Raw genomic sequence first — 16053 nt, forward strand, 5'->3', positions numbered from 1 at the left:
TTTTTGGACAGCAGTGGCTTCTTCCGTGGTGTCCTCCCATGAACACCATTCTTGTTTAGTGTTTTACATATTGTAGACTCGTCAACGGAGATGTTAGCATGTTCCAGAGATGTCAGTATGTCATTAGCTGACACGCTCTGATTCTGCGCTGTGCTCTTGCAGTCATCTTTGCAGGATGGCAACTCCTAGGGAGAGTAGCAAAAGTGCTGAACTTTCTCCGTTTATAGACAATTTGTCTTTGTCGTTCGCACATTATATTCATCCATCAGAGAGACGATGGCTTGACTAGTCTCGCTGGAAATGGAAAACGATGTAAAAATGTGCAGCAGAATTAAAAGATCAACAGTAGATTTATTTAAACGTTATTTTTTTTTTGCATTATTAGGCTGTAGCATACTGTACCTGTTCATTTTCCTGGGCTTTCGCATTCGGCGTAATGCCCCATGTACACTAGCACTCTGTGCCGCGTGGTGAAACACAGCTTCCCATTCATGTTTAAATGGAAGGAAAGTGGTGAGAAGCGGAGAGGGCGGGGGGCCATTGGGCGGGGGGGCCATTGGGCGGGGGACCATTGGGCGGGGGGACCATTGGGCGGGGGGGCCATTGGGCGGGGGGACCATTGGGCGGGGGACCATTGGGCGGGGGGACCATTGGGCGGGGGACCATTGGGCGGGGGACCATTGGGCGGGGGATCATTGGGCGGGGGATCATTGGGCGGGGGGACCATTGGGCGGGGGGACCAACACTTCCCAACTTTATGGAAATCACCAGCGGCGACTGCTGGGCGATGACCAATCATATCGAGTGGTTCTCCAAAAAAGAATTTGACGCTGTGCGACCCATCACTGGCTGACAAAACATTACAGTGGAAGCAAATGTAAGTAATTATAAGGTCATAAGGAGTCATGAAAAAAAATGACAGTTGAGAGAAATATGTTAGTTAATGTAGCGACAAACAATTATGCATATGTTTTTGTCTTAAGGTTAATTTAGGAAAATCTCTATTTAGCCAGCTAGCTACATTGGGGGAAAAAAGTATTTAGTCAGCCACCAATTGTGCAAGTTCTCCCACTTAAAAAGATGAGAGAGGCCTGTAATTTTCATCATAGGTACACATCAACTATGACAGACAAAATGAGAATAAAACATCCAGAAAATCACATTGTAGGATTTTTAATGAATTTATTTGCAAATTATGGTGAAAAATAAGTATTTGGTCAATAACAAAAGTTTATCTCAATACTATATCTCAATATAAACCAGCAAACCAGGCTATCGTCTTGTGAAACAGTGGATGTAAAGAATCTAGCTAGCTAAAGCATTTACTGCTAAATTAATGTGCAATTTTGTAAGCTTGCCTTGCTGATATTTCACATGCAATGCAGCTGAAGTAATGTAGCTAGCTAACTATTTCCTTGCTTATTGTGCAGTAGAGGATAAAAATACCTGTATGCCTATGGATGTGTAGCTAGCTATGTAGCTGATCTGGGTATGAACCCTAAAACGTTTGGAATAAATATTAGTTCAGAACCTAGCCATTAACCTCAGCTATCACAGCTTGTTGTATTGACTTCACAACAGTCTGAATGACATTAATGAAGCCTATGGATTGAGTAGAATATATTTTTAGGATCAGAGGACCCATACCAAGTCTTTTCAGTCTCCTGAGGGGGAAAAGGTTTTGTCGTGCCCTCTTCCCGACTGTCTTGGTATGTTTGGACCATGATAGTTCGTTGGAGATGTGGACACCAAGGAACTTGAAACTCTCGACCCGCTCCACTTCAGCCCCTTCGATTTTAATGGGGGCCTGTTCGACCCGCCTTTTCCTGTAGGCCACGATCAGCTCCTTTGTCTTGCTCACATTGAGGGAGAGGTTGTTGTTCTCGCACCACACTGCCAGTTCTCTTACCTCCTCCCTGTAGGCCGTCTCATCGTTGTTGGTGATCAGACCTACCACATTGTGTCGTCAGCAATCTTAATGATGGCGTTGGAGTCGTGTTTGGCCATGCAGTCATGGGTGAACAGAGAGTACAGGAGGAGACTAAGTATACACCCCTGAGGGGCCCCAGTGTTGAGGATAAGCGTGGCAGACCTACCCTTACCATCTGGGGGCGGCCAGTCAGGAAGTCCAGGATCCAGTTGCAGAGGGAGGTGTTTAGTCCCAGGGTCCTTAGCTTAGTGATGAGCTTCGTGGGCACTATGGTGTTGAACGCTGAGCTGTAGTCAATGAACAGCATTCTCACATAGGTGTTCCTTTTGTCCAGGTGAGAAAGGGCAGTGTGGAGTGTGATTGAGATTGCGTCATCTGTGGATCTGTTGGGGCGGTATGCTAATTAGAGTGGGTCCAGGGTATCGTGGGAGGATGCTGTTGATGTGAGCCATGACCAGCCTTTCAAAGCCCTTCTCTCTTTCAGGGGGCTCAGATCATAGTATTTCCAGAGGATGGTCTTCAGGGGTTTAACTTCAGTCGTCTGTCCATCTCTGCTTACCTAGAGACCATCCCTGACCCACAGTCTGAGGACTGGAACCCCTGTACACAGACAGACAGACACACCCAAGAGGGCCACCATTGTTCCTGTTCCCAAGAAAGCTAAGGTAACTGAGCTAAACGACTACCGCCCCGTAGCACTCACTTCCGTCATCATGAAGTGCTTTGAGAGACTAGTCAAGGACCATATCACCTCCACCCTACCTGACACCCTAGACCCACTCCAATTTGCTTACCGCCCAAATAGGTCCACAGACGATGCAATCTCAACCACACTGCACACCGCCCTAACCCATCTGGACAAGAGGAATACCTATGTGAGAATGCTGTTCATTGACTACAGCTCGGCATTCAACACCATAGTACCCTCCAAGCTCGTCATCAAGCTCGAGACCAAGCAGCGCCTCTTCAACCTCAGGAGGCTGAAGAAATTCGGCTTGTCACCAAAAGCACTCACAAACTTCTACAGATGCACAATCGAGAGCATCCTGGCGGGCTGTATCACCGCCTGGTACGGCAACTGCTCCGCCCTCAACCGTAAGGCTCTCCAGAGGGTGGTGAGGTCTGCACAACGCATCACCGGGGGCAAACTACCTGCCCTCCAGGACACCTACACCACCCGATGTCACAGGAAGGCCATAAAGATCATCAAGGACATCAACCACCCGAGCCACTGCCTGTTCACCCCGCTATCATCCAGAAGGCGAGGTCAGTACAGGTGCATCAAAGCTGGGACCGAGAGACTGAAAAACAGCTTCTATCTCAAGGCCATCAGACTGTTAAACAGCCACCACTAACATTGAGTGGCTGCTGCCAACACACTGACACTGACTCAACTCCAGCCACTTTAATAATGGGAATTGATGGGAAATTATGTAAATATATCACTAGCCACTTTAAACAATGCTACCTTATATAATGTTACTTACCCTACATTATTCATCTCATATGCATACGTATATACTGTACTCTATATCATCGACTGTATCCTTATGTAATACATGTATCACTAGCCACTTTAACTATGCCACTTTGTTTACATACTCATCTCATATGTATATACTGTACTCGATACCATCTACTGTATCTTGCCTATGCTGCTCTGTACCATCACTCATTCATATATCCTTATGTACATATTCTTTATCCCCTTACACTGTGTACAAGACAGTAGTTTTGGAATTGTTAGTTAGATTACTTGTTGGTTATTACTGCATTGTCGGAACTAGAAGCACAAGCATTTCGCTACACTCGCATTAACATCTGCTAACCATGTGTATGTGACAAATAAAATTTGATTTGATTTGATTTGACACCCACACTGAGGTATGTACAGGTGCTCACTGACCTGCCCAGTTCAATATTGGTTACATAAAATAAATAAATAAACACAGCAGCTGTGCTGGAGCCTGACGCAATTTCTAAAGGAAGAACCACTGTAGATGTGACTTTTTATTTCTCATCTATATATACATTTATAGATTTTTATATTGAATATTAAAAAATACAATCTACTTTCAGTGAAGGCGCTCAACATCTACATCACATTCAGTCATCTAACAGACTCCCATCTAGAGCGATACACAGAAGCAACCAGGGGCAACGTCGTGCTCAACAGCACGTCGACAGATCTCCCACGAGCTCAAAAAACAGGAACCCGAACCAGCATCCTAGAATACAAAAATACTGGCTAAAAAAAATATATATTTGGCTACTGTATATTTAGAGTGAGCTGCTGCCCCCTAGCGGTCATACCGCAGCGCTGCATGGGTTCAGACTGAAGAACACGCCCTCAGACAAGCCAACAGCCTATCACCGAAGGCAGGAACGATGTCAGATGCACTTTTCAACCATACTCCGCACAGTAAGTAGGAGCCGGCAATACAGCAATAGTCTGCCATAAACACTTAAAGAAGAAGAAGACGGGGCAGTAGAAACAACAAACATTTATTAGACATAGATAGCTACAGTAGCTAGTTAATGTAACAACAACGTGTTAATATTGCATCCATTCTATCAACAGCTATACTTTTGTGAAACAGGTCAGAATTAGAAACAAACTCGCGGTTTTATTTGTTTAACGAGTGTTGAGAACTTTGGACTGAGTGACCATTGAACTCGCACTGACCGGTCCTCCCTATCAGAGTTCCCCATCTATCCCGGGCTCTGGTCAGTCAGCCATGGCCCTCCGTGTCCTCCAGGCCGTGGCGGCGGTGGCTGTTCTTTGTCGGTTCCCCGTAACGTTAACTCGGGCTGGGGACAGGTCAGAGGGGACTCCCGGCCAATCCTACGTGGCTGCGGTATACGAGCACCGGGTTATTCTGAACCCGGAGCCGCACGTACCTCTGTCCCGGGCCGCGGCGCTCAAGCACATGATGAGCAACCTGGATGTGTACGAGGAGCAGGCCGCGCGAGCTGCGGAACAGGTTGGCTACATTTAGGGGGGGGGGGGGGGGTCTTTGATTTAACATAACCAGATGTGTTAGTGCAGGGCTGGAACTAAAGCCTGCACACCCTGCCGCTAAGCTCTTCAGGACTGGGTTACACTTGTCTTTGACAGGAAGGATACACATCAATCTTGCTTTAAGGGCTGGAGTTAGCTTTAAAGCTCTCTTCTCCCTTTCGAGTCTCACCCGTTTCCCTAATTCTCTCTCTTTCAGGGGGCACAGATCATAGTATTTCCAGAGGATGGTCTTCAGGGGTTTAACTTCAGTCGTCTGTCCATCTCTGCTTACCTAGAGACCATCCCTGACCCACAGTCTGAGGACTGGAACCCCTGTACACAGACAGACAGACACACCCATACTGAGGTATGTACAGAGCCGGATCCAGAACGAATCAGTTGGGCGGGCCTTTGATTTCTATATGCGGGTACCTTTTTTTCAGGGGACCTCCTGTGTGTGCAAGCGCATGAACGTTCACAATGTTTTTTTTAAACAGTGTTATAGTAGAGGCAATAGGCAGCTCGTGAGTTTCAAGTTTGGGGAAGCTTACAATTTATCCTACCATTTCTACCGATCTTTGTGCCAGTTATGATTATTTTTATATGCGCATTTTCGTGGAACACTTTCATTTCAATAGTAACGTTTTAATTTCTCAGAATCATTGTCACGTGGTTAATCATAAAACTCGGAAAAATATTTAAGTTAAAATTCAACTAAGGCAAGAATACCAGCCTCAGCCATATGGACACTCTGATACACTGATCTATTGGCAGTTAAATAAATTAGCACATAGAACTGAAAGATAAATAATAATAATAAATAAACAATAAACAAAACAACAACACAGAGTTACACATGGAGTAAACAATAAACAACAACACAGTTACACATGGAGTAAACAATAAACAAAACAACAACAGAGTTACACATGGAGTAAACAATAAACAACAACACAGTTACACATGGAGTAAACAATAAACAACAACACAGTTACACATGGAGTAAACAATAAACAAAACAACAACAGAGTTACACATGGAGTAAACAATAAACAACAACACAGTTACACATGGAGTAAACAATAAACAAAACAACAACAGAGTTACACATGGAGTAAACAATAAACAACAACACAGTTACACATGGAGTAAACAATAAACAAAACAACAACAGAGTTACACATGGAGTAAACAATAAACAACAACACAGTTACACATGGAGTAAACAATAAACAAAACAACAACAGTTACACATGGAGTAAACAATAAACAAAACAACAACACAGAGTTACACATGGAGTAAACAATAAACAACAACACAGAGTTTACATGCTTTATTTGAGATTGATGCGTCTTTCTGCCGGGCGCGTGTCTCAAATAAATGATCAATATTTCCAGAGGATGGTCTTCAGGACACACACACACACATACTTACACTTGGTGTACAAAACATAAAGAACACCTTCCTAATATTGAGTTGCAGTTCATCGAGGCATGGACTACAAGGTGTTGAAAGCGTTCCACAGGGATGCTGGCCCATGTTGACTCCAATGCTTCTCACAGTTGTGTCAAGTTGGTTGGATGTCCTTTGGGTGGTGGACCATTCTTGATACACACGGGAAACCGTTGAGCGTGAAAAACTCAGCAGCGTTGCAGTTCTTGACACAAACAGGTGCGCTTGGCACCTACTACCATATCCTGTTTAAAGGCACCTACTACCATATCCTGTTTAAAGGTACCTACTACCATATCCTGTTCAAAGGCACCTACTACCATATCCTGTTTAAAGGTACCTACTACCATATCCTGTTTAAAGGCACCTACTACCATATCCTGTTTAAAGGTACCTACTACCATATCCTGTTCAAAGGCACCTACTACCATATCCTGTTTAAAGGTACCTACTACCATATCCTGTTTAAAGGCACCTACTACCATATCCTGTTTAAAGGTACCTACTACCATATCCTGTTCAAAGGCACCTACTACCATATCCTGTTTAAAGGTACCTACTACCATATCCTGTTCAAAGGTACCTACTACCATATCCTGTTTAAAGGCACCTACTACCATATCCTGTTTAAAGGTACCTACTACCATATCCTGTTTAAAGGCACCTACTACCATATCCTGTTTAAAGGTACCTACTACCATATCCTGTTTAAAGGTACCTACTACCATATCCTGTTCAAAGGTACCTACTACCATATCCTGTTTAAAGGCACCTACTACCATATCCTGTTTAAAGGTACCTACTACCATATCCTGTTTAAAGGCACTTACATCTTTTGTCTTGCCCATTCGCTCTGAATGACACACATTCTGTACACAATCCATGTCTCAATTGTCTCAAGGCTTAAAAGTTCTTCATTAACCTGTCTCCCCTTCAGCTACACTGATTGAAGTGGATTTAACAAGTGACATCAATAAGGATGTCATTGCTTCCACCTGGTCAGTCTGTAATGGAAAGAGCTGGTGTTCCTAATGTTTTGTACACTGTGTCTTTTGGTCTATTTTTTGGGGGGATCAAATATCGTCAAATGTGTATTCTGTCCTGTTCTCTCTCAGGTCCTCCAGAGGTTGAGCTGCATGGCACGACGTCACCGTCTGTACCTGGTGGCCAACATGGCTGACCTCCAGCCCTGCCGCCAGACCTCTCACCCCACCTGCCCCCACGATGGGCGCTGGCAGTTCAACACTGATGTAGTCTTCAGGTTACCGGTGTTGCTTCTGTTTTGAACACGTTGTTCATGTGCCGCTAGAGAATAAAAGGTGGACAGGGAGTTCCAGGTTTTCCAAAACCTCCAGAGGTTCTCTTGGAAATGACATTATATTGTGTTTATATACAGGGATGATGTTTGTGCTATATTGTTAAGAGAATAGGGAAATGACATTATATACAGGGATGATGTTTGTGCTATATTGTTAAGAGAATAGGGAAATTACATTATATACAGGGATGATGTTTGTGCTATATTGTTAAGAGAATAGGGAAATTACATTATATACAGGGATGATGTTTGTGCTATATTGTTAAGAGAATAGGGAAATTACATTATATACAGGGATGATGTTTGTGCTATATTGTTAAGAGAATAGGGAAATTACATTATATACAGGGATGATGTTTGCGCTATATTGTTAAGAGAATAGGGAAATTACATTATATACAGGGATGATGTTTGTGCTCTTGGAATAGGGTAATGACATTATATACAGGGATGATGTTTGTGCTCCTGGAATAGGGAAATTACATTATATACAGGGATGATGTTTGTGCTCCTGGAATAGGGTAATGACATTATATACAGGGATGATGTTTGTGCTCCTGGAATAGGGTAATGACATTATATACAGGGATGATGTTTGTGCTCCTGGAATAGGGTAATGACATTATATACAGGGATGATGTTTGTGCTCCTGGAATAGGGTAATGACATTATATACAGGGATGATGTTTGTGCTCCTGGAATAGGGTAATGACATTATATACAGGGATGATGTTTGTGCTATATTGTTAAGTGGCGTTCATTTAAAACGCGCCCCACCATGAGCCATTCTCTGTATGTACTGTATGTTTAATAATAATTGTATTATTATTTTTTACACAATGAGTTGAGTTATAGATAGATGAAAAATAAATGTTTGTTGTCCCATTCACTGCAGGTGGGATGGTTCCCTGGCGGCACGCTATCACAAACACAACCTGTACTTTGAGAAGGCCTTCGATGCCCCGCCCACACTGGAGGTGGTGACCTTTGACACGCCGTTCGCCGGACGGTTTGGAGTGTTCACCTGCTTCGACATCCTGTTCCATGACCCTACCGTCAGACTACTGGAGCAGGTACGTACAGGAAGCTCAGAGGGCGGCAGGTAGCCCTGTGGTTAGAGCGTTGGGCCAGTAACCAAAAGGTTTTATGATACTTAACCCGAATTGTTCCTGCATCGCTGTTGTCGATGGCAGACCCTGGCTGTGACCTGCACTCTGAGGGTGTATCAGGGAGAGTAGGATATGTTACAATTTTACAATTCACACACGTATATAAATACACACAGGTGTAATAGGACAAATATAAGCTCTCACCAAATGATTATTATACAAACACACACACACACACACACACACCTTTTTCCCCCACAATGTTTGATTATGCATCCAAAATGAAGTTAACAGTCTGTGTTAATGTCTCTGTGTTAATGTCTCTGTGTTAATGTGTCTGTGTTAATGTGTCTGTGTTAATGTGTCTGTGTTAATGTGTCTGTGTTAATGTGTCTGTGTTAATGTGTCTGTGTTAATGTGTCTGTGTTAATGTCTCTGTGTTAATGTCTCTGTGTTAATGTCTCTGTGTTAATGTGTCTGTGTTAATGTCTCTGTGTTAATGTCTCTGTGTTAATGTCTCTGTGTTAATGTGTCTGTGTTAATGTGTCTGTGTTAATGTCTCTGTGTTAATGTGTCTGTGTTAATGTCTCTGTGTTAATGTGTCTGTGTTAATGTCTCTGTGTTAATGTGTCTGTGTTAATGTCTCTGTGTTAATGTCTCTGTGTTAATGTCTCTGTGTTAATGTCTCTGTGTTAATGTGTCTGTGTTAATGTGTCTGTGTTAATGTCTCTGTGTTAATGTCTCTGTGTTAATGTGTCTGTGTTAATGTCTCTGTGTTAATGTGTCTGTGTTAATGTCTGTGTTAATGTGTCTGTGTTAATGTCTCTGTGTTAATGTGTCTGTGTTAATGTCTCTGTGTTAATGTCTCTGTGTTAATGTCTCTGTGTTAATGTCTCTGTGTTAATGTGTCTGTGTTAATGTCTCTGTGTTAATGTCTCTGTGTTAATGTGTCTGTGTTAATGTCTCTATCTTTATATTTCTCCTCAGGGTGTCAGACAGATGGTCTACCCTACAGCCTGGATGAACCAGCTTCCTCTGCTGTCAGCCGTTCAGTTCCAGAGAGCCTTCAGTCTGGGAGCTAACACCACTCTGCTGGCGGCTAACATCAGGGCAGACAGCCTGGGTATGACAGGAAGTGGCATCTTCACCCCTGGTACTGCCATCTACCACCATGCCAGGGCTGGGCAGCCAGAGGAGGGGAGGCTGCTGGTGCTGAGGATACCTGTACTGGACACTGCCTGGCTGGGAACAGAGACGAGGGCCAAGGGGCAGGCAGGAGGAGAGGGAGAGGGGGAGGCAGGAGGAGAGACTACAAGGGGAGAGGGGGAGGCAGGAGGAAAGACTGCAAGAGGAGAGGGGGAGGCAGGAGGAGAGACTGCAAGGAGAGAGGGGGAGGCAGGAGGAGAGGGGGAGGCAGGAGGAGAGACTGCAAGAGGAGAGGGGGAGGCAGGAGGACAGACTGCAAGAGGAGAGGGAGAGGCAGGAGGAGAGGGAGAGGCAGAAGGAGAGGCAGGAGGAGAGACTGCAAGGGGAGAGGGGGAGGCAGGAGGACAGACTGCTTATACCAGGTCACCTAAGCCTCTGTCTGGACAGAGGGAGGGCAACTCTGGGTTCTGTCTACAGGAGAGCCAACACTGCCAGGAGGATTCTCTCTCTACCTCTCCTCCTGCCTTCTCTCCCTCATCCCCCTTTCCTTTCACCTCCTCTATGATGTATGATCCCTTCTCCTTCCTCCTGCTGAGTGGTTCAGAGGGCCAGCTGACTGTGTGTGACGGTCGTTTCTGCTGCCACCTGCAGTACCGACGCTCCACACAGGGGGGCAATACGGAGCTCTATGCTCTAGGAGCGTTCTCTGGCACTCACACAGTTAACGGGCGCTACAATGTACAGGTAGGGACCAACGTTTACATTTATACTGAGTAGAACTGGTAAACTGTATACTGAGTAGAACTGGTATACTGAGTAGAACTGGTAAACATTACAACTTCCATTTGGAACTGCTTGGAGTTCTCCTGCACTGTGTATACTTGCAGCATTTGTTAGTATTCAACTTCTAGTTTCACTTGCAAGTATACAGTATACCAGTTCTACTCAGTATACAGTTTACCAGTTCTACTCAGTATACAGTTTACCAGTTCTACTCAGTATACAGTATACCAGTTCTACTCAGTATACAGTTTACCAGTTCTACTCAGTATACAGTATACCAGTTCTACTCAGTACACAGTATACCAGTTCTACTCAGTATACAGTATACCAGTTCTACTCAGTATACAGTTTACCAGTTCTACTCAGTATACAGTATACCAGTTCTACTCAGTATACAGTTTACCAGTTCTACTCAGTATACAGTATACCAGTTCTACTCAGTATACAGTATACCAGTTCTACTCAGTATACCAGTTCTACTCAGTATACAGTATACCAGTTCTACTCAGTATACAGTTTACCAGTTCTACTCAGTATACAGTTTACCAGTTCTACTCAGTATACAGTATACCAGTTCTACTCAGTATACAGTTTACCAGTTATACTCAGTATACAGTATACCAGTTCTACTCAGTATACAGTTTACCAGTTCTACTCAGTATACAGTTTACCAGTTCTACTCAGTATACAGTTTACCAGTTCTACTCAGTATACAGTATACCAGTTCTACTCAGTATACAGTTTACCAGTTCTACTCAGTATACAGTTTACCAGTTCTACTCAGTATACAGTTTACCAGTTCTACTGAGTATACAGTATACCAGTTCTACTCAGTATACAGTTTACTAGTTCTACTGAGTATACAGTATACCAGTTCTACTCAGTATACCAGTTCTACTCAGTATACAGTATACCAGTTCTCTTGCAGTAGTACAACAGTTCATGCATGGTATTAATGATTAACCCCTCCCCCTCCAGGTGTGCGCGTTGGTCCGCTGTTTGGGGTCGGAGGTCAGCTCCTGTGGACAAGAAGTGGAGGAGGCAGAGTCGAGAGTTGACTTCCTATTGGAGGGGAAGTTCAGAACCCGTTACGTTTACCCGTCGTTGCTAGGTAGCAGCATGGTTCTAGAACAACCTGACCAGGTCAAGACGACCGCAGATGGTCGCGTGGCCATGGAACACTCAGGGATGACCGTCGGACTAGTGACCGCATGTCTCTACGGCAGGGTGTACGACCAGGACTAAGGTGTGTGAGAGAGAGGTTGCAGTCCAAACACTTAAGATACACCCTCGTCCACTTACCCTCGTCCACTTACCCTCGCCTTATGCCCTTGGGGAAATCCCCGTCGCCATCTTGGAAGGCGGTCCAAATGATTAGCCAAGCAAAGGAAGTTAGCAACGTAAGCCCCTCAGCCCTCGTTTTTTAGTCGGCTTAGCTAGTGTACAATAATGTTCACTCCTGGGCCCGAAACTCCCCATAATTCAAATTCACGACAATTGTACATCTTGTCAGCGAAAACTTAAAAACAACATCAATGGAGAAGTCAACATAAAAACAGTAAAAACAAATGGAAATAAGGTAGAAATGGTGCTACTAATGCACATGACGGCACAAACACGTCTCGTAAAAAGTACATATGTTTTTGTTTGGTTATCTTTTGGAAATTGTAGAGAAAAAATATTAATGATTCTTCAGAAGTTCCAGCTGGGAAGGCTAACATTACTTAGCCAATTCATTTACTAGCTATCATAGGCGTATATTAATAATTATATATTTAATATAAGTAGACATGCACTCATAATTGACTGTAGCGCATATAACGCACCCACAAGCTACCGGTGGCTGAAAACACAATCATCTCGGGATGAACGAGTGACAAATTTCCCTGCCAAGGGTGGTCCATTTAAAAATCATTCCTTCCTCCCTTGAATACTCGTCAGACGTCATCAGAAGTGTCCACTTAATTTGAGGGTTGAGGGGATAGGGTGTGTCTTAAGTGTTGGGAGCGCAACCAGCGAGAGAGAGTGAGAGAGGGTGTGTGTTTGGGTTAAATGATTGTGTGGTCCCATAAAGTGAACCAATCTTCTACCTCAGTAAATAAGTGTTCTCTTTTGTCCTCCGTCCTGTTTCTGAACTGTATCCATGACACCCTATTCTGCAATGTTGTCGGGGGTTACGCCAAATAAAAATATGATTCACCAACACCAAAAAATATTGTATTTTAAAAAAAACGTTTTCACATTTTCAAACAGCACATTTATAATTTTCCAACGGGTCTATATGTTTGAGTTTTTTGTTTCTTGCCTGAGTAGCCTCGTTTCACTGCCAAAAATAAAATTAAACCTTCTTGTGTTCAGCGAAATAACAACACAATGTGAAATACAGGTAGCTAGTCAAATAATGAACATCCAATCACATTCACCGTTACTCTCTCGCGGGAATTCCACTAACGGTCCGTATGTAGACAAACATAGCTGCTGCTCATGTTTGTATCTGTACTGATGGCGTGAAAGCCATGACAGGGAGACATAGTGGAGTGGTAACGCACGTGCAAGCAGTTGCTCCTGACACTTGGGTACACTGCAGCATCCACCAAGAGGCTCTTGGGTCCACTGCAGCATCCACCAAGAGGCTCTTGGGTCCACTGCAGCATCCACCAAGAGGCTCTTGCTGCCAAGGGAATGCCTGACAGCTTGAAATACGTTTTGGACACTACAGTGAAAATGGTTAACTTTGTTAGAGAGACCCCTGAGCTCGTGTATTTTCTGCACTATGCAATGATATGGGCAGCGACCATGTAGCGCTTTTACAACGTACAGAAGTGCACTGGTTATCAAGGGGCAAAGTATTGACCTTTTTTTTCTCATTTAGAGACAAGCTTAAAGTTTTCTTTACTGACCATCATTTTCACCTGTCTGACCTCCTGCATGATGACGAGTTTCTCACACGCCTGGCCAATCTGGGTGATGTTTTTCACTTGTCTGACCGCTTGCATGATGACGAGTTTCTCACACGACTGGCCTATCTGGGTGATGTTTTTTCTCACCTGAATGATCTGAATCTAGGATTACACGGACTCTTAATTGAGGCGATGATTAAGAAGTTGGATCTCGTATCTGTCTGCATTAACAAGGACAACACACAGGTCTTTCCATCATTGCGTGATTTTTTTGAGTGCAAATTAACTCAAGCTTACGGACAATGTCGAATGTGACATAGCAAAGCACCTGAGTGAGTTGGGTGTGCAATTACCCAGGTACATTCCCCAAACGGATGACTCAAACAACTGGATTCGTTATCCCTTTCATGTCCTGCCTCCAGTCCACTTACTGACATCTGAACTAGAGAGCCTCGTCGAAATTGCAACAAGCGGTTCAGTGAAAATTTAATATAATCAGAAGTCACTGCCAGATTTCTGGATAGGGCTGCACTCAGAGTATCCTGCCTTGGCAAATCGCTTTGTTAAGACACTGATGCCCTTTGCAACCACGTACCTATGTGAGAGTGGATTCTCGGCCCTCACTAGCATGAAAACTAAATAAAGGCACAGACTGTGTCTGGAAAATGATTTAAGACTGAGACTCAACCCAACATTACAGAGTTATGTGCATCCTTTCAAGCCCACCCTTCTCATTAACCTGTGGTGAGTTATTCACCATTTTCGATGAACAAATAAGGTTTTATATGTAAAATGGTTAAATAAAGATAATAATTATTGATTATTATTTGAGCCCTGGTCCTATAAGAGCTCGTTGTCACTTCCCACGAGCTGGGTTGTGACAAAAACTCACACTCATTCTTATGTTTAATAAATGTATCGTATGGCAGTCTTACAATGATGGCAAAGAAACAACATTTCAGAGTGCGCTGACCCTGCTGCTAGAGGGGGTACGCAGCTGGAGGTTGACTGTTTGAAGGGGTACAGGACTATAAACAGTTTGGGAACCACTTCCCTAGTGGAAGACATCATGATACCATATTCCCTATAGAGTGTATTATATGACACCCTGGGTGAGTCCTAATTGTATTTATATTTATTTATTTAACCTTTAATTTAACTCGGCAAATCAGTTGAGAGCAAATTCTTATTTACAATGACGGCCTAGGAACAGTGGGTTAACTGCCTGTTCAGGGGCAGAACGGCATTTTTTTTACTTTGTCAGCTCGGGGATTCGATCTAGCAACCATTCGCTCTAACCACTAGGCTATCTGCCGCCCCTAATAATCTCTACTTCCTCCCAAAGTGTGCACTACTACTACTACTACACAAATTGAAAAGCATTGGATTTGGTGTAGGCATGGGCCATGTGCCAGTCATTTCCTTTCAAATCAATGAAGGGAAGTGAACAAGTGCACAGTTAGGAAGAAATTAGAGATTGGGATGCACCTCCTATTCCTTATGTAGTGCATAAAATCTATTCATACCAGTCTGGAGAACGACGTTGGCATTTCAAAAGAAACAATCATTATTTCATATCAGTCATTATGAAGAACGTTGCACCATATTAAGTCTGCCTTTAGACTTCTCTCACCTGAAAAAGGCAACGTTACACACACACACACACACACACACACACTTCCTGTTTCAGCTGTGCGTCATGCCTAAGAACAGCCCTTAGCCGTGGTATGTTGGCCATATACCACACCTCCTCGGGCCTTATTGCTTAATTATTCCTCTCCTGGAGGAATCAACTCTATGAATCAGACAGCAGTAGTAACTGGTATTATAACTCTCCTGGAGGAATCAACTATATGAATCAGACAGTAGTAGTAACTGGGATTATAACTCTCCTGGAGGAATCAACTCTATGAATCAGACAGTAGTAACTAGTATTATAACTCTCCTGGAGGAATCAACTCTATTAATCAGACAGTAGTAGTAACTGGTATTATAACTCTCCTGGAGGAATCAACTCTATGAATCAGACAGTAGTAACTAGTATTATAACTCTCCTGGAGGAATCAACTCTATGAATCAGACAGTAGTAATTGGTAGGATAACTCTCCTGGAGGAATCAATGACTCAGTGAATCGGTTCAGTATTGACTCAGGATTAGGAGGTAAACAGTGATCTTTGTGTTTGTCCATTATAATAGATTAACTCAACTAGAATGAAACTAGTCTGGGTACCAGTCTGTTTAGCTATCATTCCACTCCTTGCCAGTCCTGTCATGCTAAACAGTTTTACACATGAGTACAAGGAGTGCAATGTTAGCTAAACAGACTGGTACCCAGGCTACCCTAGAACCAGACTGGTACCCAGGCTTCCCTAGAACCAGACTGGTACCCAGGCTAACCTAGAACCAGACTGG

At 43.6% G+C, this 16053-nt stretch overlaps 1 protein-coding gene across 1 annotated transcript; it reads left to right on the forward strand.

Moving 5' to 3' along the window:
• Nucleotides 1-4318: 4318 nt before the first annotated feature.
• Nucleotides 4319-12350, forward strand: btd (biotinidase). The gene is made up of 7 exons (XM_036971416.1): nucleotides 4319-4914; nucleotides 5149-5298; nucleotides 7500-7645; nucleotides 8598-8775; nucleotides 9799-10140; nucleotides 10435-10701; nucleotides 11719-12350. Exons 1-7 carry the CDS (start codon nucleotides 4669-4671, stop codon nucleotides 11983-11985), a joined length of 1596 nt encoding a protein of 531 aa, XP_036827311.1. The 5' UTR covers nucleotides 4319-4668; the 3' UTR covers nucleotides 11986-12350.
• The last annotated feature ends 3703 nt before the right edge of the window (nucleotides 12351-16053 follow it).

This window comes from Oncorhynchus mykiss, chromosome 32, assembly GCF_013265735.2.
Source record: "Oncorhynchus mykiss isolate Arlee chromosome 32, USDA_OmykA_1.1, whole genome shotgun sequence".
Classification (NCBI taxonomy): Eukaryota; Metazoa; Chordata; class Actinopteri; order Salmoniformes; family Salmonidae; genus Oncorhynchus; species Oncorhynchus mykiss.

Excerpts from the sequence above, each read along its gene's own strand:
- btd (XM_036971416.1), top strand. The coding sequence starts at position 4,669 with ATGGCCCTCCGTGTCCTCCAGGCCGTGGCGGCGGTGGCTGTTCTTTGT. Across the intron at positions 5,299-7,499 it reads ACAGACACACCCATACTGAG|GTCCTCCAGAGGTTGAGCTG; the intron begins GTATGTACAGAG and ends GTTCTCTCTCAG. Across the intron at positions 10,702-11,718 it reads ACGGGCGCTACAATGTACAG|GTGTGCGCGTTGGTCCGCTG; the intron begins GTAGGGACCAAC and ends CTCCCCCTCCAG.